This window comes from Hemibagrus wyckioides, linkage group LG04 (genome assembly GCF_019097595.1).
Source record: "Hemibagrus wyckioides isolate EC202008001 linkage group LG04, SWU_Hwy_1.0, whole genome shotgun sequence".
In the NCBI taxonomy this organism is placed as follows: domain Eukaryota; kingdom Metazoa; phylum Chordata; class Actinopteri; order Siluriformes; family Bagridae; genus Hemibagrus; species Hemibagrus wyckioides.
In genome coordinates this window covers 18,403,597-18,427,323 of record NC_080713.1, presented here as the reverse complement: position 1 = coordinate 18,427,323, position 23,727 = coordinate 18,403,597, and the positions used below count along the sequence as shown (strand labels likewise).

The 23,727-nt window shown below is 42.0% G+C and overlaps 1 protein-coding gene across 5 annotated transcripts in view; it reads right to left on the bottom strand.

Annotated features, from left to right (window-relative positions):
* znf423 (zinc finger protein 423) overlaps positions 1-23,727 on the bottom strand; it is a 144,418-nt gene that overhangs the window by 43,204 nt on the left and 77,487 nt on the right. For 4 of the 5 annotated variants that reach the window (XM_058387558.1, XM_058387559.1, XM_058387562.1 and 1 more), the window contains one exon: positions 17,678-17,701. The exons of the other annotated variant lie outside the window; for it this stretch is intronic. In XM_058387558.1, coding sequence (XP_058243541.1) covers positions 17,678-17,701 — 24 coding nt within the window. The remainder of the gene's footprint in view (positions 1-17,677; positions 17,702-23,727) is intronic. 5 annotated transcript variants of the gene reach the window in all.

Genomic DNA, 23,727 nt, shown 5'->3' with positions numbered 1-23,727 from the left:
TTCCTTTTTTTTTTAATCATTTTTCAAAAATAAACAATTCAGTTCTGTCTTTCTGTCTCTTCCTTTTCCTTTCTTTTCTTAAAGTTGTCACTACTTCACTCGTCACCACCTTATTATTGCTCCAGCTCCACTTTATCATTATAAATATCAAGGAAAAAAATAAGCAATGAGAGATTTTAATTTACTGAACAAAAATACTGATAAACATCGTAGCATATTCGTGTTTCTCAAAATGGCCACAACATGAGGAATAGAGTTCAGTTTCACACCACTGGACAATTGTTCCAATGCTTCTGTCTTGCACTCGGCTGCTGAGGGAGTTGGTGATTCGGAGTCTTTCCTGGCCAAATCTCCTGCCACGTCTCTCCCAGCTTCAGACTCAATTAGTAAATTAGTTCCACACGACTGGGCAATAAACAGCGATCAGGGAGCTGATAAACACACGCTCACCACCCCATTAAGAATCACCTCCACTCAGGATACACACATTCAAGCACAACTCTATAACATTGACCTGACACTACAATGTATGAGTGTCTGCTTTTTCGGAGTTTTCTTCTCTGAGCTACTGACTCGGCCCTGATCTCAAACCAATTACACACCAGGGAGAGAACGAGGATGTGTGTGTGTGTCTGAGTGAGAGAGAGAGAGAGAGAGAGAGAGACATAAGATGGAGAAATGAGACATCAGGCCACCAACACCTCCTCTGTATCACACATTAAATCCATATTGCAAATGAAGCATTATGGACGAGTCGGAGGCTGCGCTAATAGGCAGACCACAGGAAGTCTGAGGGAGCAGGGGGCTGTCACAGAGAGAACGAGAGCGCGAGCAAGAGAAGGGGGGAGATGACAGAATCTGTAGGAGACAATAACAGGAGGAAACTTTTAAATTATGCGCCGTGAAATGTGTTCGACAGAACATCAAGTGCTATCACATTCCACTTCTCCTCTCACACATGGAGAGACAAGTCTATCCTCTGCACGCACACACACACACACACAAGGTGTAGCAGTGTGGGCCTGACGTGGTCTGAAGAAACACACAAACACCTACACACAATAACACAGACACACACACTGGGAGGAAGGTTGGGAGGGAGGGTTTTTGAAAGAATGGAACAGTTTGTGATAACAGTGGTTAAAGCACTTAAGCTGCTGTAATTAGTGTGTGACAGAAGATCTGCATTTATCTGCCATTGCACAAAGCAGCGTGAGAGGGATCAACAGCCGAGACAAACAGCACTGCTCCCAACTAGGCTTTTAAACTATCTTGGACGCGCACACACACACACACACACACACACACACACACACACACACAGACACACACACACACAAACACAACCTCTCATCCAGACTAACAAAGATGCACAGACACTACAGCAAAAGTCATGGCATCAGCATTTTAACAGGATTATAGCGTGGACAAATCCAGATGACCAGGGTTATCCAACGTCCCTCTAATTCTCCAGTCTCTAAATCATAACAGTCTGCATACAACTTGGCTAGTACAGCTTCTGATCGAAACTTAAATAAGGCACACAAGTGAACAGCTTTGAGTGACAAACTTGGAGCAACATCAACTGCTTGTTGTTTTAAAAGTATGTCTTTCTACCTCAACAGGCAGCTTCAGGGTTCGATCATGAGCTCAGGTTGCTACCTGAGTGGAGTTTTCTCGTTTCCTTTCACCTCTAAAAATAAGTCAGTAGTTAGACGCACTATGCTAGGTGTGGATCTGTGTGTTTGTGTGTGTGTGTGTGTGTTTATTTATTTATTTTTATATATTTCTATGTACTGAGCAAAGAAAAAATAGAAATTTGCTTATAATAGAAGTCTTAGGGGCAGGTGCTGAGTGCAAATTTTACAGATTCTTCAGTCAAAGGTCATTTGCCAATTAAGCTCTAAATGTACACAGCTTGTTCGATCAACATTTCAGTATTAGTAGTAACATTTTCTCAGTTAATACACAAAGACAGCACAAAACATTCGAGTCTTAATCACCCGAATTACTTTATAGCGTGTTATTCTAGTGTTGCAAAGTACACAATAACATTATGGAGAGACACTGTCTCATATCTGCATTGTCCTTCATCGGTAGTCTGTAGGTTTGAATTAAAAAATGAAATATATTAAAGATGAATAGACAGCTTTCAGTTTCAAACAGACACCTGCGCTTAGATCTGGACTGTTAATATCATACAACTTAATCAAATTTGAGCTTTTTTTAGTGACATGTCTAAATTCTTGACTTTGGTAATCGCTCATATTTGATTGAGTTTGGTTAGTGTTTAAGCAAGTGTGTGTACAGTATGCTGGCCCAACTCTGTGTTCCCTGGAGTCAGTAACAGTGGTGCTTTCTGTTGCAGGGCCGCTCCTCCTCCACCCTGGCTCTGTGCTCCTCAGGGACTGGAGCAGGGAGGAGAGTTCGGGCTGGGGGGCTGAGTCTGGGATAAAGAGCTACAGTTTCTCTGGCAACGTCCACCACAGTCCACTTTGGGAATTCACCAGTAATGCACACTTATGAAATCGAGAGAGTGAGATACACCACAGAGGGAGAGAGAACACACGGTAGTGTAGAAAGGAGCTGGGTCAACGTGCCCTCGTCACAGCTTTCAATATGACCATGTGTGAATGTCTGAGATGTGGAGTGAAAGAATTACATCAAAAAAAAAGAAAAGAAAGAAAAGTGAGACATGTTTGTGTCCTGAGGTCAGGGTGACATGAAATCACAGGATTGCACTCAGACTGGAAGAGGTGTGTGTGTGTTTAACCGTGTGTGTGACAGGTGACAAAGTGTACGATTGTGGATGGGCTTTTAGGTGTGAAGTGCCCTCAGTTCTTATCTCTCTCCTCTTCTCTCCTCTCTTCCTTGCCTCTGTCCTTCGCTTTTCTTGCCTCACTGGAGTCATTACTGCCTAATTAAGTGCATGGCTTGTAACATAAGCAAAGCATTAAATTGAAACATTTCGCCCTTGTAAACGATGGGAATGATTATCATGCTAATTCGGCAGCTCTGCGGAGAAAACGAGGCAGCAGGCAAGCAGTGGATCTGTTTATTTCTGTCAAACAGCCCACGTGCTCCTGTGACTCTCTCTTCCTCTTGCTTCACCGTATTGTTGAAGCTGTTTGTAGCGTCACCCTCCACTAATGACGAACTAAAGAGCAGATTTTCAGCCAGATACTTAGCATACATTTGCACATTTTTTAAAGAACTGACGCGGCAAGGCATGAGAAAAGCTCGTCTCTTGAGGTAGTTCATACAAAGCATCTTCTTAAGAACAGAACACATGCACTAGCTTAACATCAGGGGGGCTTTGTAATCCTTATGTTATTATTTAGACCTTCAAAGCTTTCTTCTTCTCTCGTCCAGCTAATGACTGTACACAATATATATATATATATGTATATATATATATATATATATATATATATATATATATATATATATATATATATATATAAATTGGGCTAAGTTTAAGCATCTGATCTGCAGTGATCTTCTCATGTTACACAATATGTAGTTGATCTGTGTGTGTCTGAATATGGATTTATATGAAGACTCATATGAAGGAAAATCTCTCCTTTGTCTCCCATGAAAAAATCTAGCATTTAACCAGGTTAGCTTGTTTTTATCTGCAAGGTTACACTAGCTTTGATTCCAGCTGCTGACACAAACTAACTAGGCAGAAAGCCAAAATCGAGCTGATGGTAATTACAGGATATTGACATGATAAATAACTCCTGATTAATTCATTATTAAACTATGCAGATTATTATTGTCATGCGTCAAACCAATAAACCTACAGAGATTGAATGATGTTTACAGGCACAACGGCATACCAAGAGTTTTTAAAGGTAATTTTCATCAACTGAAAACATTTACGTTTCACTTCTTAATAACTGAGTATATTGAAACCTAGCAATTTTCTGACTTTTACCTGAGTATTACCTAGTTTTCTGGCGTAAGATTTTGCTCGCACATTATCTACTATATTTTATTATCTCCTTATAATTTAAAATACATGTCGATGTATGTTTTACAAAAATAGTTTAATTTATATATAGTTTATTCCTCGAATGTTTTTCACGTATGAGGTCGACTGTATTTTTTCTAATATTTTATTCTACGCATTTTATTTCATGGTGGTTTGTGGGACATAGTAATCTCTATTAGATTCCATAACAGCACTTTTGCTTTCTTTCCTCAACTTGTCGTCAATTTTTTATTTATAACAAATTATTTACAGTCTTATGTCCAACACCAAGGGCTCTGTAGTCTGTGGTTTATTTTGTTCTCGTTCTCTTTATTTTGGTCTGTTTAAATAACCTGGGGGTCTCTCTCTCTCTCTTTCACACATACACTTCTCTGGCTAATTAGCAGTTAGGTATCTTAATGCTGGCATCAGAGCTGAGAGCAGAGGCCAAGAGTGTGTCAGCACCTCGTCAGAGCTGCAACGAGGAGTGCTGATAAGTTCACATCCTGACATGCTTGTGCATCTGACAGGACAGAGAGACACAGTCAGAGATACTCAGTCATTCGATCTCTATTCCTCAGCACATACTTTATTACTACTAGAACTATTTACTGTTCTTCATTGGATGACAGTTATATAAAAACAGCATTTGCTTGCCATAAAACATATCTAATGTAGGCAACATAAGCCTTAAAAAAATCTACCTTTAGTGTGTCCTGTAAACCATTCTACCTCCCTGCACACTCACACACACACACATACACCACACACACAAAACCCCCTGCTGTTGTAATTAAAGGTGTCCTTGACAGTGAGATGGACCGATTTTCACACCCCTGGACCCATGGCTTTTTTTTTTTTTTTTTAGAACAACACCCATCCACTTCAACGGCTCAGTTAGGGGGACCATGCACACACACCTACAGACATAAATACACACTCCAGCGTTTGTGTGTCGTGAGGATTCGCTGAGACTCTACTTTCAGAAAGGTGCTAAAGTCTTGATGAGACTTTTGGGGCTTTACACAGAAGACAGAGAGAATCAAATCTCCCAACATGCTGTGAATTCAGCATTCTTTTGTGTGCTGTGTGGCTGTACAGGAGATTCAGGAGTCTCCAGGTGCTGTCAGAATAAAAAATAGTGTAAGGCAGCATGCTGGCTCTTTTGTAAGTGTCAGTGCTATAGATATTAAACTTTGTTCCTTGTGGTTAAAGTCCACATGAGTAACTTGCTGACTTGTTTAAGGCTGTGTTTTTGAAAAAAAAAAAAAAAAATTGTGATTAATCTGATGTGGTAGGTCACATGACGATGGCATCATGATGGAGGTAGTATGTCAGGAATGTATTCACACTACACACACACAGTATACTGATCAGCATGTACTGTAACAACAGCTGAGCAGTAAATACTGAATGGAACGCACCTTCACAGTACGCAGCTATCGATTCTCTGTTGTGACTGAAGAGAGAAGACTGGATTCTCTCTTTCAGTTAAAAGCAGAAGGATTCAAAGTTTAAGTATATGCATGCAGCTGGGATTTATTTGCATTTACTTGCCTCCTTAATCAGCATAAACAAACAGTAAATGTGTGTCTACAGTATATGCTGTGTTGCGCATACACATAAAGAGGATCGATGGTGATAGACCTGAGACAGGAAGCGGAATTCAGACTATGTTATCAGACGGCAAAAGCCCCAGGCCACAAGGCCCTCATCTTCAATCTATGCCTGCAGCAATTGGTCAGGAGAAAAAGACAAATCCGTGAAAATTTAAGTCAGCTAATACACTCTGTTCACTCTCCCTTCCTGGCCACTTCAGCTCATATGCTGCAGATGCAAAAATTAAATAAATTACATTCAGTACAAGGAAGGACACTGGAATCAAATGTGAAGAAAAGAAGGAAAAAAAAAGAGGTGAAGAAGAAAAACTCCTCCTCCTCTTCACAATACACACACACACACACACATAAAACAGCCCAGTTATCAGATTAATTACTGCAGGAGTTCTCTTAACATCTGCTGGAATGTCAGGTCTAGCGGGGGAGTGAGAGAGAGAGCAAAAGAGGGAAGAAGGGACTGAGGGATTGAGGGAGCGAGGGAGCGTGTTGGCCCTAGTGGAGGTGTGAAGGTGCGGGTTAAAATAAGAACAGTGGCGTCTGTTCCAGCGGCTGAGAGGGAGCCACAAATACACTCTGTTCCCTCTTAACACTGCAGCTCTGTGGGTGTATGGAGTGTGTGATTAAGAGAGTAAGCAGCAGAAGTATAGTTCCTGAGTGTGTGTCGCGTGTGCTGTCCCACTGTAGGTGGATGAGTAAGTGTGTGTGTGTGTGAGAGAGAGAGAGAGAGAGAGAGAGAGAGTGAGAGAGAGAAACTAAAGTGGTGGTATGTCTTTATTATTCAATGCTGTCTAGCAGGAAGAGCTGCAAGCTGAGAGCCAATTGGTACTGTGTGTGTTTCAGTGTGTGTGCATGTGTGTGTATGTGGCATATGCCAGATGCTGAACAATGTGTTCTCTGCAATTATCTAGAATTGCAAGTACATTATTTAGAGGACTACATGTCGAATAGCATGTTCTCAGAATATATAACTATTGGAAGTGGTTCTGTTCAGCATAAATCAGACTTTAGTTTTTGCCATGTCTGATGCCGCCCTAACTTTACTTTTACACATTCTGCACAAAGAAATCCACAATTCTACAAGGATGGATTCCCTTCTGAGGCCGATTCCTCTCAGAGTTTCTCCGTCATACTGTCTCAGGAAGCTTTTCCTTGCCGCTGTCAACTCTGGTTCGCTCATTAGGGATCTGAAACTACATGTGTAAAAGTCTAAAGCTGCTTTTGTGACTATGTCCATTGTTCACTATTACAAATACTACTGAATTGAAAAGCTCCATGTTGGTAGTTGGATAATTAGCTAAATTTAGCCCTTATTGAATTACTTAGCATACACGCCATTATGCATGATTACCATAGCAACCAGTGTAGATGTGTGAGAAGTGTGACTAGAATGAACAAGCAGATCTGATTTGGTAACTTGAACGTTCCATGATGATAAATGTGTGAACATTAAAAGCCTATGAACACCACCTCCTGTACAGAAAAAACACAGTGAAGAAATCTTATCTAGACTGTAGCTTTGGTGTTCTATTGGCCAGCGCTGGTTCTGTCACTGGTGGGAGTGGGAAAGAGGGGGAGTTGTTGTTGTAGTGAGTTACAGGCAGGTAGAGAGCGAGAGAGAAGGCGTGGGCCTGGTGCTTTATGTTTTCGGTAATTAAAACAGCATTAGGCTATTTATTTCCTCTCCCCGTGCGTAGCTGATTGGGCATGAGGGAACGCGGGACTCGCGAAGCTGAGAAGGAGCACAATTACACGCCATCAGCAGACAACATTAACTCGCTAATAGGAACATGGCAATAAAAGTTTATTATTATGGGGGAACGATGATTGCCTGGTTTAAGATAACATTTATAATACTTAGCAACGATCGGGAGGAAACGGGCGGGTGCGTGAGGGGAAGACGGCGTGAGGATGCTGCTTTTCTCAGCAATCACTTTGCAATGAAAAGGAAAGGATGACAGTCTACTCCTAAGAGGTTTGTGCTCATTAGCCATCCTTCCCGATCTCCATTATCTTCTCATCTGCTAATGCATACCGCAAACTCACTCAAGATGGCTGACCTCCACCCAGCTGCAGGGCTGAGAGAGCAATAGCGCTTGTGTAATAGCAAAATGTGTACATACTTTAGCGCTCTTATTTTCCCCTCATTTTTACGTATCACTATCTGAAAATTCCTTTCATCTATTTACAATGAAGAAAGGGATCACTTCAGAGGACGAAGAAGGAGACAAAGAGGAGAGAGGAAAGATAATAAAGAGGAAAAAGTAGTTGAAGGCATGGCTGAGGAGGCGAGAAATCCAGAGGAAAGTGTTGTAGGGTTCAGCGTGTGCTGGAAGGAGAGCGATGGAGAGAGGGATGAGAGAGCTAGGTCTGCTTTTGGGCCGAAGGGAGAGTGAGAGCGTGAGTGAGTGAGAGTGAGTGAGAGAGACTGCTAGTGGCCTTCCTTTCTTTGGTATTTTCTTCACGTCGAGGGGATAAATTATTCAGAGCCCGGGGAGGCTCTTGCTTCATCGTGTAATGAGAAGGACACGCATTGATACCAAATATTGCTGTTGGGAAACTATCGATCGGAGAGCTATTTGTCCAAAGTTTAGTCTGGAACCGAAGGCTGTCAGCGGCTTTTAATATGACTGACACTTATGTAGGAAAAAAAAACCCCATCTCAGGGCACACCCCCACTCCTACCTTTCCTCTCTCTGTCTGCCTTTTTCCCAACCCGTTCTTTCCAAATCGCTTTAGTCTCTCTGGTAGAGAGAAAAAGTAAAAGAGAAAAAGAAAGAGAAAAAAAAGGGAAAAAAAGGGAAAAGACTGAGTGAGTAAGCAAGAGAAAGGAGGAGGAAAGCCGAAGAACGGCGTCAATAAGCCTGCGGAGTAAATTAATTGCTTCTGGAAACAGGACAAGTCAGCACAAAGCTTAACCTTTGGCAAAAGGTCGCCGTGGAGTGAAAACATGTCAACCGCATACTTCCTGCTAATTAGATTATACAAACTTGCCTTAGCTCATGCTAAAGGAGCTAAATGGCTAGGCATGGATACTCTTTAGATCTAAACTTTCATCATGTTAACGTGTCCTACATTAGCTGTACTTTGTGTCTGTGTGTGTGGGAGGGGTTAGAGGGGAAGGAGGGCTGCTTTTTTTCTGTCCTCAGATGAACACTGGCTAATCTGTCATGTTCGCCAAGCTCTGGACGGCCTGGCCTGGAAAAGCACAAGATGCTTGCTTTGGCCTGAACCTGAGGAAGTCTGGCTTTCCTACGGGTGGAGGCCTCCGCAGAGGGGCCTGCGGTTCCAACAAGGTGGTCTGATGTCCCTGGCGTGTTGGGAATGGAAAATCTGAGCACTCGCACACAAAGTCAGTCAGCGAAGCACTCGGGGAACAGGACGGAATACTGTACAAAGGAATCTGGCCAAGTTCAACTACTTAATATAGCATTACCACTCACCCTTTCAAACACCTTTACTTTATTAACACCAGCCCTGGCTAACTGATGGTTGTGTTAAATGATATACATTGCAGTATATATAATATAGAAGTGTGGAAGCTATGACACATTTGAAGTCACTCTGCAGGAGACGACGAGCAGCATGCCGCCGCTACAGCGCCGCATCAGCGTCAGCCAGCAGGAGACAGTAATAACCTCTCGCTCTGTCTCCTTCTTCCCTCCATCACACAGACACACCTCACCTCTCCAACATACACACATCCACGCAATTACCACATCACTGTGTGTCAGGTAGATCAAAAAAAAGGCAGGCACTACAATTAGAGTCTCAGAGATCGTCAACCAGGACAGGAGAAAGAAATGGAAGAAAAGAAAAGAACAGAAAAGAAAAGAAAAGAAAAGAACAGAAAAGAAAAGAAAAGAAAAGAAAAGAAAAGAAAAGAAAAGAAAAGAATTAGACAGTGAAGAAAAGAACACTAAGTCTGGTCAGATTTTTGAATATTTTCTGGATATTAACTTTAGGTTTTGGGCTTCAAAGTTTAAGCGAGTGAAGCCACACGAGCAGAAGGTTTTGTTGGGGTCTTCAGAAATCTGACACATGCAAATGTTTTTCTCTGTGCAACTGATGATCCAAAGCTGAGGTCCATCTCTAATCAGATGTGGTTTATTAAGACTTTAATCTTCTAAAGTTAGACACGCACATATACACAGATCAGGCAAAACATTATGGCCACCTGCCTAATATTGTGTTGGTCCCCCTTTTTGTTGACAAAGCAGCCCTGATCCATTATGCACTGTGTATTCTGACACCTTTCTATTGGAACCAGCATTAACTTCTTCAGCAATTTGAGCAACAGTAGCTCGTCTGTTGGATCAGATCACACGGGCCAGCCTTCACTCCCCACATGCATCAATGAGCCTCAGACGCCCATGACCCTGTCGCCGGGTCACCACTGTTCCTTCCTTGGACCACTTTTGATAGATTCTGACCACACACTACACAGCAAATCATTACGCTTGCCCATTTTTCCTGCTTCTAACACATCAGCTTTGAGGACAAAATGTTCACTTGCTGCCTAATATATCCCACCCACTAACAGGTGCCATGATGAGGAGATAATCAGTGTTATTCACTTCACCTGTCAGTGCTCATAATGTTATGCCTGATCGGTGTACACACACACACACACACACACACAACTTGACCTACATACTGAATGCACACAATAAACTTTATCTACTGCAGAATGTACTAATCTTTTTGCCAATGAAAAACTTGTTAAAGGTTTACTTGTGTAGCGTTTAGCGTCTGCTACCAGCCAGCTATTATGAATACTGCTTCACAAATCATCCTACAATTATTAATATTTTTCCATTGTTGTTGGTGCCATCTTAAACGTTAAAATTCTTAAAAACAGCACCAGCTTGATCTAATGACTAACGACTCAAATGCAGCACAAAGGAATAGAAATAGTTATTTCCTTTTCAATGAGGATTTGAGTGTGATAATATTGCCCTTTACAACAAGATACAATTTTAGAATATGAAGTGAAAATAATTATAATTTAGTCACAATGCTGATTTGTGTTTTTGACTTTGAACCCAGCCTTTTCTCTGCTAATGTTGTTACAGCTAATGTACACTGTTTAACTAAATGACCAAGTAAAATAACAATGTTCATTTAACGTTCATTTATTTCATCTGGTTCTTACGCTGAGACCAAAATCATGCAGCAGTCACTTTTACTGCCATCATTGTGACCGTTTGTGTCTCTTCTTTTGAGTCAAAATGGCTTAGAACTAGAACTCCAAGGTTTGTTGGTTCCTGTCTGGGAATGTCCTGCCTGTTTTTTAACATCCTAACACCTACAGTACATGCAGATATGTATATTTCATATACTTCATAAACATATTATTTGATATTATTGCATATATTTCTCTCATAGGTTGTGCGTGTGTGTTAATTATTTGCCTGTATGTTTGTGTTATGATGAGGGAATGCAGGTTGTGTAAAGCTGTCTCTCTGTGGGAAAAGCTCGGTTAAGGCTGGGGGGTTGTGGTGTTGGCACAGGGGTCTACAGCTCTAAGAAGTCAAATTACCTCGGAGAGTTGCTGATCAGCTCTGCGCACACCCACAAGCCGCACACTCATTAATTGTGTATCACTAGCATATTAGCAAAGACCGGGATCAAACACACACCCTGACACACAAACATAAAAAAGAAACCCACAACTGCCCACTTCAACAGATCAACACAAAACTCTGTGACAAACTATCCACGCTCCACTAGTCTCAGTGCACAAGCGCACGAAGGACATCCACTAATGTACTCAAATAAACATTCTCTCTTTCAAACACACACACACATGCACACGCACACGTGGGGGCACTCTTGCGGGTCTCTAATGAAGCCCCAGTTGTGACGGCATGGAGGCGTCTGTGGCTCCGGCGGGATAATTACGCCGCTCCCTCGCAGCTGAGTTTGGCAGATGTAGGGGAGGGGTGCGCTGCGTGCCGTGGCGGCCATAACGAGCGCAGGGGAGCGGAGGTGGGATTCGGCACAGACCCCGCCATCCGCCATTAGCAGCTTGGCACCGTCACAAATGAGTGTTTTTCACCAGAGCACCGGGAAGGGCTGCGAAATTCCAACAAATTCAAGTGAGCGCCGCAGCCGCCCAGAGAGAGTGAGCAAGAAAGAGAGAGAGAGAGCGCGAGAGAGAGAGAAATCAAAACAAAAGCAGAGGAAGACAGAAGTAGAAGAAAATTGAGAAAGCTAGGGAAAGACAGAGTAAGAGTGTGTAGTGTGTGTGTGTGGTGGTGGGGGGTGTTGGGTTGGACAGAGGTTTGCACCGCCATGACCGGATTTGTCACCTTTCTCAGCACAGGGAACGCAGAGCTCGGCACCATGGGAAATTACCAAATCAGAATGCATTGATTTTCTTCAGGGAGGAGGCAGGGAAAAAAAAGAGTGGAGTGAGACAAGAAAAAAAGAGAGAAGGGCTGGAAAACTGACATGGCTGAGAATTAAGTAGGAGATTGCATTAGACCTTTGTATTATAGGGAGCAGAGAGTGGCAGACATTTGTTTTGGGAGAAGGTGGAATAAAGGTGTGTATTGTACACCTCTGGTATACGGGGAGCAGGCAAGAAAAGCAAACTATTACCCCGACATGTCTCTGATGCCCTCTCGCCTTTCCCATTTGTCTCTCTTTGTCCTCATACAGTATCTTGTAATTACCCTTGTGTTGCCAAGACAAACCCATATGTTGCGCTGTGTGACAACAGCTTACAGTTAATGTACGATCATGAATGTGTGTGAGCATGAATGTGTGTGTGTGTGTGTGTGTGTGTGCACATCAGTCATCTCAAGTATTAGACTTTTTCTAGATATCGAAAAATAACTATTCTGTGATCTTTTCCTGGGCATTTGCTTTTAAACAGGAGGTCTGAGAACAGAGCTTGGACCAGGACACTACAGAGAGAAGGGCTCCGAGCATATTCCCAGCTCTCGCTCCAGCAAACATAGATTACACTAATGTCTGTGTCTCTCACTTCTACTCCAGTCATGCACTCATGCACTCATCCACTGTCTTGGTCTCCATCATGGTAAATGATCAATTTCAAGGTGACCCCTGGTTGAATTACGGCAAGTGTTTTGTGTGAGCAGGCGGGCGGCTGCAGCCCGGTCCCAGTAATTAACACCAGCGCCTAATGAAGTCCAGCTGCTCGCCGCGCAGACTGAGCGCCTGCCAAAAACCAGTAGAGCCCCTGTCAGCCTGCCTCATCCTCCTCTCTCGATCTCTCTTCAGCTCTCTCCATCCTTTTCCGAAGGTCAGCCTACCCCATCCGTGCCTGCCCCATCCAGCCGACCGGTCTCTCTTCCTTTCCCTTTACACCACGGCTAAAACACTGATCCAGAGTGTTCCCACTTTCCTTCCTCTCCCTTTGTCTTTGTCTGGTCCATCGCTTCCTGACAAATCTCCGTCATTCCCCTCCATCACTGATCTCTCTCCATGAGGCCATGTAATTTCTCTCACACCACTCTAATACGCTGTCTGTCCTCAGTTCCCAAAGTGTTTGCAAAGTTTATAGGGAAACCCTGAATGACCAATCAGAGGCTAGATAGAACCTGCACCCATCTCTAAGAGAGATAAAAAGTTCTAGAAATCAGATAGCAATTATGCCAAGACAAGGAACTTATTGAAATATGCATTCTAGGTGCAGGTTTCACTGGAGGTTTGCACTTTCAAAGACAGAAAAGCGGCGTCATTCAAAACTTCCCTCTACAGCTTAAAATAAAGGGGATGCCTTGCTTTTGTTTGACAAGCTGGCTCTGAGCAATACACACACAGCTAATGTTTCATTTTAAACATAGCAAGTGTAAAGTCTAAGAGAACCAGAGTGTGCAACAGTGTGTAGCTTAAGGGCAAAACCGTCTTTTAGATCCACCCTATCTCAGGTTAGATAGAGTATTGTCTCTCCTTTCGCAGGCATACTCCTTTTTCATTCTTCTTTCACTCCATCATTCTTTCTTTTAACCCCTGTGTGCTCTCTGTCTTGGATCAAAGCTGGAAGCTCCTGTCAAGGAGGCACCTCTCTCTACTCCTCAGAGTGCTGCCTTTGAAGACACCGTCCCCAGATGGCCCCTGTCTACCCACACACACCCACGCACACACACACAAACACACACACACACATGTACACACAGTCATATAGGCCTTCACCCTTGTGCTCCCTCCTTCCATCAAGAGCATTTTCTGCTTTATCTGCTCATCTTTCAAAGAGCGCTGATGAACTGTGACATGCGCAGATTCCTCCTACTTACACTCGTACACACACACACACACACAGCTCATGTATAGAGGCATGATCATATCAGACAGCTGATGGTAATTATCAGGTAGGCTTTATGTGCAGGACAGAACTGGAGAGAAACACACACCTTTTGATCACAAATGTTCTGCAGGTGACCTTTCCTCTTTGTATCACCCCATGCTAGGGCAGGGAGATGTAGCAAAGCAGTAACATCACTTTAAATGATGTTCATGTACAGAGATGCAGGGCAAGAGCTTCAGTTAGGTTTCACACCAAACATTATTCTTATACTGAAATTTTAGTTCTTATATCACGAAAAAATATTCTAAAACGTATCACTAAGAATTCTCTTTGTAGGAAGCCATAAATTATGTTCCCACAAATGACATGAAAATATTTTATTTGCTTTTACATTTTGCCCATATCGTGTTTGCAGAGCCAGTTTAAGAAGTGAGGCTATTTAAATACAGCCTGTCTGCTCTAAAGCCTTGCTAGTGAATATATGATGATATATGATTTTTGATCACAATGACTCTCAATGCCAAAAGCATAAAGCAGCCAGAAAGCTGTATGTGCAACAACATTTTAATGCAAACGCATCAGTTAGAAATAGGATTATTACCACTATGCACTACCACATACTGTAGATTTATGTTTTTACAATTCCCCTCTTACATTTTTTAGCAACTCTTGTTGCTTCCACAGTCTGAGTTGGTTAGTAATCAGATTGTACCCATCATGCCAAACTAACATGCACGCTCCCTTAACGCTGTGTCACATGGGTGTAAGTTTCTTCCACCAGCTGCGACAGATGCTGGCGTCGCTCGAGAAAATAAATTCAGAATACTTAACGAATTAAGCGAGGAGCTAATTGCGGCTGGCCCGCGTTCATTATGGTGCACAAAGGCGGGAGGCTTGTTTGTCTTTTTAACAATTAACTCGCAGAGCTCGGCAGAGGGAGTAGAGGCCGAGCAGCTCGTGCAGTTGTCCCACCCTCCCCTGCACAGCAGCTGCATCAGATACACCTGGATGGGCCTGGGATGGGGAACAGAGAGGGGCAGGTGCACCCCTACCAAAGCTACCTGAGTTCTTTACACACACACACACGCTCCAAGACACCAGCACAACAGCGCACTAAGGCCCCTCCGACTGCAAAATGAGCTACTTTCAAATCAAAACACACCAGGAATAACACACTTGTGCCGAAACATGTGTCTGGTGCACAATCTAGTGGCTCTCTTCATTCACACACATCACACACACAAACACACACAAACTCAGACACACCTGTACACAGATCTGCACTGTCTCAGCGGCACTGGCCACTAGTGTGGCTGATTTTCCATTCTGTTCCCACACCTTTCGGAGGAGGCTCCCCCTGAGCTGTTCTCTTATAGATCTCCAAACAGCTTGTAATTACTTTTAATAAACAGCATAAGAAGCAAATCAAGCGCAAACGTGGCAAAATGAGCTCTCAGGGGGATCAGACGCCACTCAGCCTTGCAAACAAACATTTGGGCAAAACATTTCTACCTCTCTCTCTCTCCCTCTCCCTCTTCAACGTGGCATCCTTTGTGGCGGCTACTCCAAGAAAGGAATAAGGAAAAAGTCGAAAAACAGGATGTACAGAACATGATTAAAAAAAACATGCATACGTAAATACGTGTTTATACATATAGATGATTGATGGGTGCTGCTAATTACGAGTAACTGACTGTGTAAACACACTGACGTCATCCAACCTTTCTTCTGAATCATGGCCTCTTCACTTGCCTTTACTCCACATCCCTTTATCCCTCCCTTCGCTCCATCCAGCATGCACCCTCTATGATAGCCCCCAGTGCGACCGCGCCTGGCCCCTTGGAAGTTCCGCTTGGCTAGTTCCAGGTGTTGCGGTTTGTGCATGTGGGGCTCCTCATCTGTTCCCACAGTCACACATTTAGCACACAGAGGATACCACTACACCACCAGCAAGCCATTAGACCTGCCCGGCAGCCCTGCAATGCCATAAAACCCTTTTTGTATTCATAAAGAAAGCACCTGTGCCCACCTGGCTCGACCGTTCCCATCTCTCATCCTCAGTTCACTCACGTCACCACAGATTATTTGCTGTGATTTGTTGCTAATTTTCTGCACATTTACCAAATAGTTAAAAACACTTGACCAGTGTGACACAACCAGTGTTTCACTGCAGAGATATCGTAACCAGACGAATAAACCTTTACATCTGTTATTTCAGAGATTTCTTGATGTTTGAAGGCGGAGGCATGCATACAAAATGTCCTCATGTGTTAGCTAACATAGTATGGCAGAAAGGTTTGTGGACGTTAGGATTCAATATTAGGATAAAATATACCTAATTCTCTAGTTGCAGCTAAGAAGAAGCTAATTATTTACTGTTAAAAGGTGTCGTCTTTTTAGTTTTAATAATTTACATCAAACTTTTCTTTTTAAGGCATAAGGGAACCCTGATTTTTTTTATTGAGAGAGTAAGGGCAATGTTGAGTAGCTCTGTTTGGATGTTAAATGTAAACTGTGTACATTCAATCAGTTTTTCTTAGGCATTTTAAACTCCAATCACATCACAGTCAAACCATTACAATCTACACGTTTAGATGCAGTATTATGAGCAACTGGATTTCCCACTGTCCTCTAGCATGAAGAGTTTGAGGCAATTTGAACTTCTTCACTTGTATGTCACTCCACACAACAGAGATATCAGTGGCTGATATTAGTGACACTTCAAAGACTGCTGTACTCTCAATAAAGGTGTGCGTGCATATGTGTGTGTGTGTGTGTGTGTGTGTGTGTGTGTAGTGATGAGGGGTGGTGGCGTCTACATCCACACGCACATGGCCCTAGGCTAGACTCAAACACACACGCGCACACTCATACGCCCTCCTGATACTCACACAGGCACTTAGCGGAGTGAGCTATCATCCGCATTATCCACATCCATTGACTTCTAAAGCTTCTTGAGTGCTGCCTCATTAAATCTTCACTGACACAGGGAGGACACACCAGGTCCGTATCACCTGCCGTGCATGTGCGCGCATGTGCATGTGTGTGGGGGTGGGTATGCAGGATTTTTTTTGTCTCTATCCCACTGCACAGATACAGGCATGAATGACAGCTACACATGGAGCAGTCAGTGATTTCTCCATGTATACTCTAATGCTTGTTAGATAGAATTCAGACATCTGTCATATTTATTCTAAACTCTGAACCTTGAAATTTGTCATTTTACAGACATCTAATTTCATCTGACATGGTCTGTAGTGCACTGTCCCATTATTTATATAATCATTGAGGTATAACCAATATTGGCACGAATACACTGTGACATCACTGCAGGGTCAAATGGCAGTCTGGTGTGTGATGTTGCCATGGCGACTGGTGCACTTCATGCTTCAGGCATCGGGCTCATTGGGATGAATAAGTAAGAGTCAGGAGTGAGACGTGCCATTAGCTGCAATCTCTAGAGAGCTCTTCTGTTCAGGTGTATGTGTGTGTGTGTGTGTATTCTCCCTCATGCCCCTTGCCCCGCCTCATGCACAAAACAACCACATAGGAGGTGAATGAATATTTACGTAAAGTGGAAAATGGGAGGTGCATGGATGAATGAAATGAGATGCTCAGCCATTCTCTTAAACTTATGAGTGAACTGGACATGCATCGCTTTCTATACTTTATCCCCACTAGTTATAACTTATTCCCATCTAGTAATAGGTCCCTCTCCTGCACTCCTGTGCAGTGTGTGTGTGTGTGTGTGTGTGTGTGTGTGTGTGTGTTTGTGAGGGGGATTATGGAGAGAGATGGGCGACAAACCTGATGGCAGCTGGGCGGGCTCTCCTGAGGCACATCCGACAGGCAGGGAGGGGTGGAAAGAGAAGGCAGGGTGACAGTTAGTCAGCAGCTCCATGATCATATGGGGGTTAGATGGGGGACATGGTACAGACATGGGGATTATTATGGGATGGGTGGGAAGGATCATTCACTGTGAATGTGATGAAGGGTGATGATGGATCTCATACATACTGCAGTTGAATGTGATTCTCTAAGCTGTGTATTGTTTAAACAGGTTGGTATGTCTTATATGGATTAGGCAAACATGGTGATGTATGTATATTTACTCCAACCTAAAACTAGGTTTGCTGTACGCCCATTTAAATGATTAAAATTAATGTTGTGACAGTTCACACCTGGATACTAAGTGCAAATTGAGTAGCGCTCTCGGAGCAGGTGTTTTTGAATGGGACCCCCTCCAAATCCCCCAGAGCCCACGCCCCACCCCTTCCACACCCTCCCAAACCAAGCACCTTTTAAACTAAGAGGACATGGACTAATGAATCCTAGCACATTTAATAGGTGAAAAATGTTGTCAATTAGAATATGAGGGAGCGGAAAAAAGTGACATTAAAAATACAAAATTTAAGTTTGGCACAATGAAATGAAAGCACACAAGATTTAACCAAATTGTAGCCTTGTATACTATTCCTCATGAACAATCCTAATAGTGTTAATAATTACATTGTTATCTCTGCAAATTTGTGTCAGGTTAATGAAATCCCAATTAACCGGCCAGCCCCTCCAGGATTCCACAATTGCGCAGTTGCTGAAAAATGATCGCAAAATCAAGCAAACTCTGTGATTTTCAAAGGGAACTTTTCAAAATTACAGCAGATTTTTTGCAGATTTGGGCCAAGACGCATTGTGTGACATCCAGCAAAACCCACTTCGTTTCATGTGCATTGAGTATGATTACAGCTATCGTAGAATGTAATTACATATGCATCATCACTGGGAAGAATCCTGTGCCAATTCAAGTACTTTTCCTCAAAAACAAACAAACAAACAAACAATCAAATAAATAAATAAGAAAAAACATTTTTAACAAAAAAAAATATTCAATTAGAAAAATTAGAAAAAAAAAACATTTTTAATAAAAGAAAATATATATATTTGATTAAAAAAAGAAAAAAGAACAATAAAATGCACATTTTAGCATTGCCAATTTTAAAAAGTTGCATTAAAAAAGCTCTTCTCACTACAGTAGTATTATAGAGTACCAAAAAAGTTTGGACAATTTATAGCATTTTAAAGATATCAATGGTACTCCAAAATTGTTTGTGTGTGGTTACTGAATATTATGTCAAAAAATAAAAATAAAATAAAATAAAATAAAATAAAATAAAATAAAATAAAATAAAATAAAATAAAATAAAATAAAGTGGTTGTCAGTCAGATTGACTGAATACTGTTCCTGGCTTGAGTAGATATTCTACAAAAATTATTTCATGTCACTGATTCTTGAGAAATGTTTTAATTGAATGTGAGCTTTTACTTTAACAGTCTAAATAGACCATAACTGAGATACACCCTTGTTTAGGGCAAACTTGACCTTAAGGTGTGAAAATCCCATGGGTATAATTTAAGCATTACTTCCTCTCTACATGTCTAACTTTCAGCCCGCCTATGAGTAACTACTATCTTATGCTGTAAAAAAATGAACTGTGATGTAAGATCAAATGAAAGCATCATTCCACTAGCAGCTTCCACATATGCTTTTCATTTCTTTACACAGTTGTATCTCTGTGCCAGAGTAAAATTGTTATCATAAATACAGTGGTTACTAACAATTGCCAGTAAGTTAATACAGCTCCTGGCTAGAGGGAATATCTTGCTACAGTAAAATCAGTTTCATCTAGGTTCAGTCATGCCATTTTTTTTTAGCATAGCACTTTTAGCTATTGAAATTGTCACAAACTGGCACTTTCATGAAAATTCTAAAGAGATCATTTCCTTAGTTTTTACATAATGGCAAAAGTTGTAGACTTGGGAAAAAAGTTGTAGCTTAGGTGTGCTGTGTTAATGTGATGGCAAATAAGAGGAAAAATGATGACTGTTAGAAGATCATTGTTTGCGCAGTTCTTTTATGCATTAATTCTACACAGACTACAGACTACAAACTACACAGACGACATTTCTGTCTATCTGTCAGACGATCAGAGAGGGGCACAGGGAAAGAGGGAGAGAGAAAGAGACAGACATGGACAGAGGGGGGTGAAGAGGCTGACTACAGCTCAATTCACTAATAAAGGCAGATGAAAGTGAGGTTAAACACAATATGCTAATTGAAATGTGTTGGCTGATTAAGGGCGATTGAGAGGCGAGTGGGCGTGCTGTGAGTTCTGGGCACTGGTGATTAGTGCGGCATTAGTGTCTGCATGCTTTGCCTCATGACGTACAGAACAGCGGTATGGAGAGGGGTGTGTGCGTGTGTGTGTCTGTGTGTGTGTTTGTGAGAGAGAGAGAGAGAGAGAGAGAGAATGGGGAGGGAGGTGAAATGAGTAAGTCCCTTTCCGCTGCTCCTTCTGTCCATCCACAGACACACACACACACACACACATTTCAGCATTCTGCCCACACATTCAAAGAATAGGAAAACTAGAGAAAAACAGCAGAGCCCTGAGGAGACTATAACGCTCGAACAAACATACCAAAGAACAGAGGCAGTGAGGCTGCACTGCCTAGCAAAACGGAAACGCTCCAGAACATCTCACCTTATCACAAGGAATGTCAAGTGCATGTCAAATTCGGAGCACAGGAAGCAGCGTAGGCCTCAATCCTCCATGAATTGTTTTAGTTGCTCTGTGTTGTTTGTTGCTTTGTTTGCCGCTCTACTTAAAATCTCTCTCTCTCTCTCTCTCTCTCTCTGTCTCTCACTCTCTCTCTGTCTGTCTTTGTGTGTGGGGGTCTCTCAGGAACACAGCTCCTTTTTTCTGCGGGCTTTATTGTTTTCCGCTGTGCAGCTGCAGACCCTCGGGATGCCCCCTGCAGGTGTGAGAGCATGTGAGTGCGGGTGTATGTTTTTGGCTATGAGTGTGTGTATGTGTGTGTATTGTTGGATGCACGGTTCCCCCCCCCCCACCAGTAGGGTGCGCCACAATGCTTGGGGAGCCACCAAGGGGGGCAGCGTTAAACGGAAGCTAAAATTAAAACCTTAGCACTGGCATTTCTGTGATGTGTACCAACACACACACACACACCACACGCCTTGTGGGGGTAGCCTAGCAGAGAACCTTGAAGCTCAGTGGGGATCTGCTATATTTAAATAAATATAAACCGACTGAACCTCAGTTAAACTATAAACAATGATCCGTATTTAACAAGCACTAAAACAGTCGTGACACAAAGATTTTTAGCTGAACTCTTCTTTTGTGTGACATTCATTCGTCATTTTGTCTCCGTGTAAACCTGTAGCAGCAAATCCATTCCTTTCTTTTCCTGTGCTTTCCTCCTGGCGCTTGCAGGTCCTCAGTAAAGCAGGTATCATAATACAGAGCAGTGCCTTGCTGTCACTCACGGGAGAAATGAGAGGGCCCAAACCGATCCTTCCATAATTTAGGATGAGGTTGTGGACAGGATGGAATATTATCAGTCTTATTACTGTGATTATATGCATCTCTTGCCAGGATGGCATAATAAGTGGCACTGGCTTTATGGCATGACACTGAGGGGGTGATCAACCCCAACCCCAGCAGCCTTCTTGACACAAGCCCTAAACCGGACTATGACAGAATAACAAAAAGAGAGAGAGAGAAAAAAAGGAAGAGATTGGCAGAACAGGTGAAAAGATTGTCTCAATTCACTAATAAAGGTGTGAGAGAGAGAGAGAGAGAGAGAGAGAGAGAGAAATAAAGATAGGATCTGAAAGGAGATGACTATTTTTTTAGTCATCAACATCCTCAGCATGTGTGATGGATTTAAAACATCTCTGTTTTTGTGTGAGAGGAAACAGAAATCTATCAGGATTGAATTATACAGCGGGAAGTGTCTAGTTCTGAGCAAATCACCCTCCCTTAAGGCACTCCAGCCATGGCTAGAATTACTGTGTACCCCCTCTGTAATTGCAAACTCATATTGACCTCAGATCAGTCCACACCTAACACACTAATACTCTTGTCCACTTTACTGAGACATAATTAACAAGTTAACTTGCACTGTCACAAACCAGCTTTGTACTGTTATAGCTGTATTTTAATTAAAGCAAACAAACCTAATTGTACAAGCCTGTCATACTGTGTACCTGTCGTGTGAATCCTTGATCTGACAGTGAAACAATCTAATTCCTGATCCATTGTTTTTTCTGAGATTTTTTATAAATTGAGAAGGATATTAAGAATTAAGCAAACAAGATCTGCATCGCTGTTGTTATCTTCATATTCATGGTTTGAATATTCATGGACAAAAAATTATTCCTTACACTGTCAATAGTTTGTATGTGGACAGTAATTTGTTTTGTGTATGTTGTTAATACTTGACACATTTCTAATCTAAAATGTATTTTAATGTTTGAAGATAAGATTGACAGGGTTGCCTTGGGATAAGCCAAACTAACGCATAAAGGAAACAAATTGTTAAGTTGATTGCTAGCTATTAGGCTATCACTAAAGAAATTTAATTGATGTTAAAAAATTATGCATAAAAAAAAATTATACTACTAATCGTAATACAGTTGCTGCCTCTCAGTTAGATCCTGAGTAAGGGTTACTATATGTGTTGGGTTTCTCTGTATGTTCTCCTCATGTCAGTGTGGTTTCCTCTGGGATCTCTGGTTTCCTCCCACCTCCCAAAACAGGTCTGTGGGTAGACTGGCTATGTTAAATTGCCCCAGGTGTGAATGAGTGTTAATACAGTATGTGGGTGTACATGGGATCTTGAGATGCACTGACATCTTATCTATTTGGAGATATTTCTGTCAAACCCAGTGCTCCTAGTATAAGCTTTGAATAGACTGTAACCCAAACCAGGATACAGCAGTTACTAAAGACAAATGAAAAATCATGCTGTTTTAATCATCATTGGTTGCACCAATCAGAATATCCTATGCACCAATCAGAATATTTAAAATAAATGTAAACATTCCCATCTTTCCATTTCAGGAGACCATGGTAGCTTAAAATCTGAGCCCAATCAATCTGTTCAACTAACAACATGTAAGATACTTGAAACTGAAAGAAATGCACGTGGTACCTATCTTATTCAGTTCTCCTTGCTATATAGTCATAGTTATATTCTTAGGAGGAGGAGGTTGTACTGTGAGATTGGTACATTTGAATCCCTAACTCAAGGGGGTCTTGCCAGTGGAGCAGAGTGACGGCAAAGGAAATGACACAGGCTGCGTGACTGCACAGCAGAGGGGAGATCGCAGGTGGAAGAATGAAGAAGAGAGGAGGAGCAGATGTTGCAGGTTTGACTGGTTAAACTGATTGAGATGAGGTGTCATCTCTGCGGTAATGATCATTCAGAGACGAAGAAAGAGCGAGGGTGGGAGAGGTAGAGGGGGTGGGAGGGTGGTGAGGTATGATCACACCTACACTTTTGGGAGGAGGGTTGTGATGGAGCGACACAGGAAGGTGTATCAGCAAACATGCAAGAAAGAAAGGTAAAAAAAAGAAGAAAAAACGAAAAAAGTGTGTGGGTGTTATCAGTGTATAAAATTCGTCAATTATATTTTCAGCTGAGAATGTGTAAATGGGCAGGGATGAAAGGGCAAAAAAAAAAGAATGGGAAAGAAGTGCATAGAAACAGAGAAACATGTACATCCCTCTCTCTCTCTCTCGCTCTCTCTCTCTTTATATATATATATATATATATATGTGTGTATATATATATATATATATATATATATATATATATATATATATATAATATTTATATAAATATAAAAGAATATCAAAGCCATATTATAGCCTCAGAAGTCATATATCAAAGCTGACAGATAGTGTAGCTTTTTAATGATTGTTTTGTAATCTCTGGCAAAAAGGAGAATGGTGGAGTGAGAGCATGCAGCAGTTAGAGCTCCTCTGTGATCT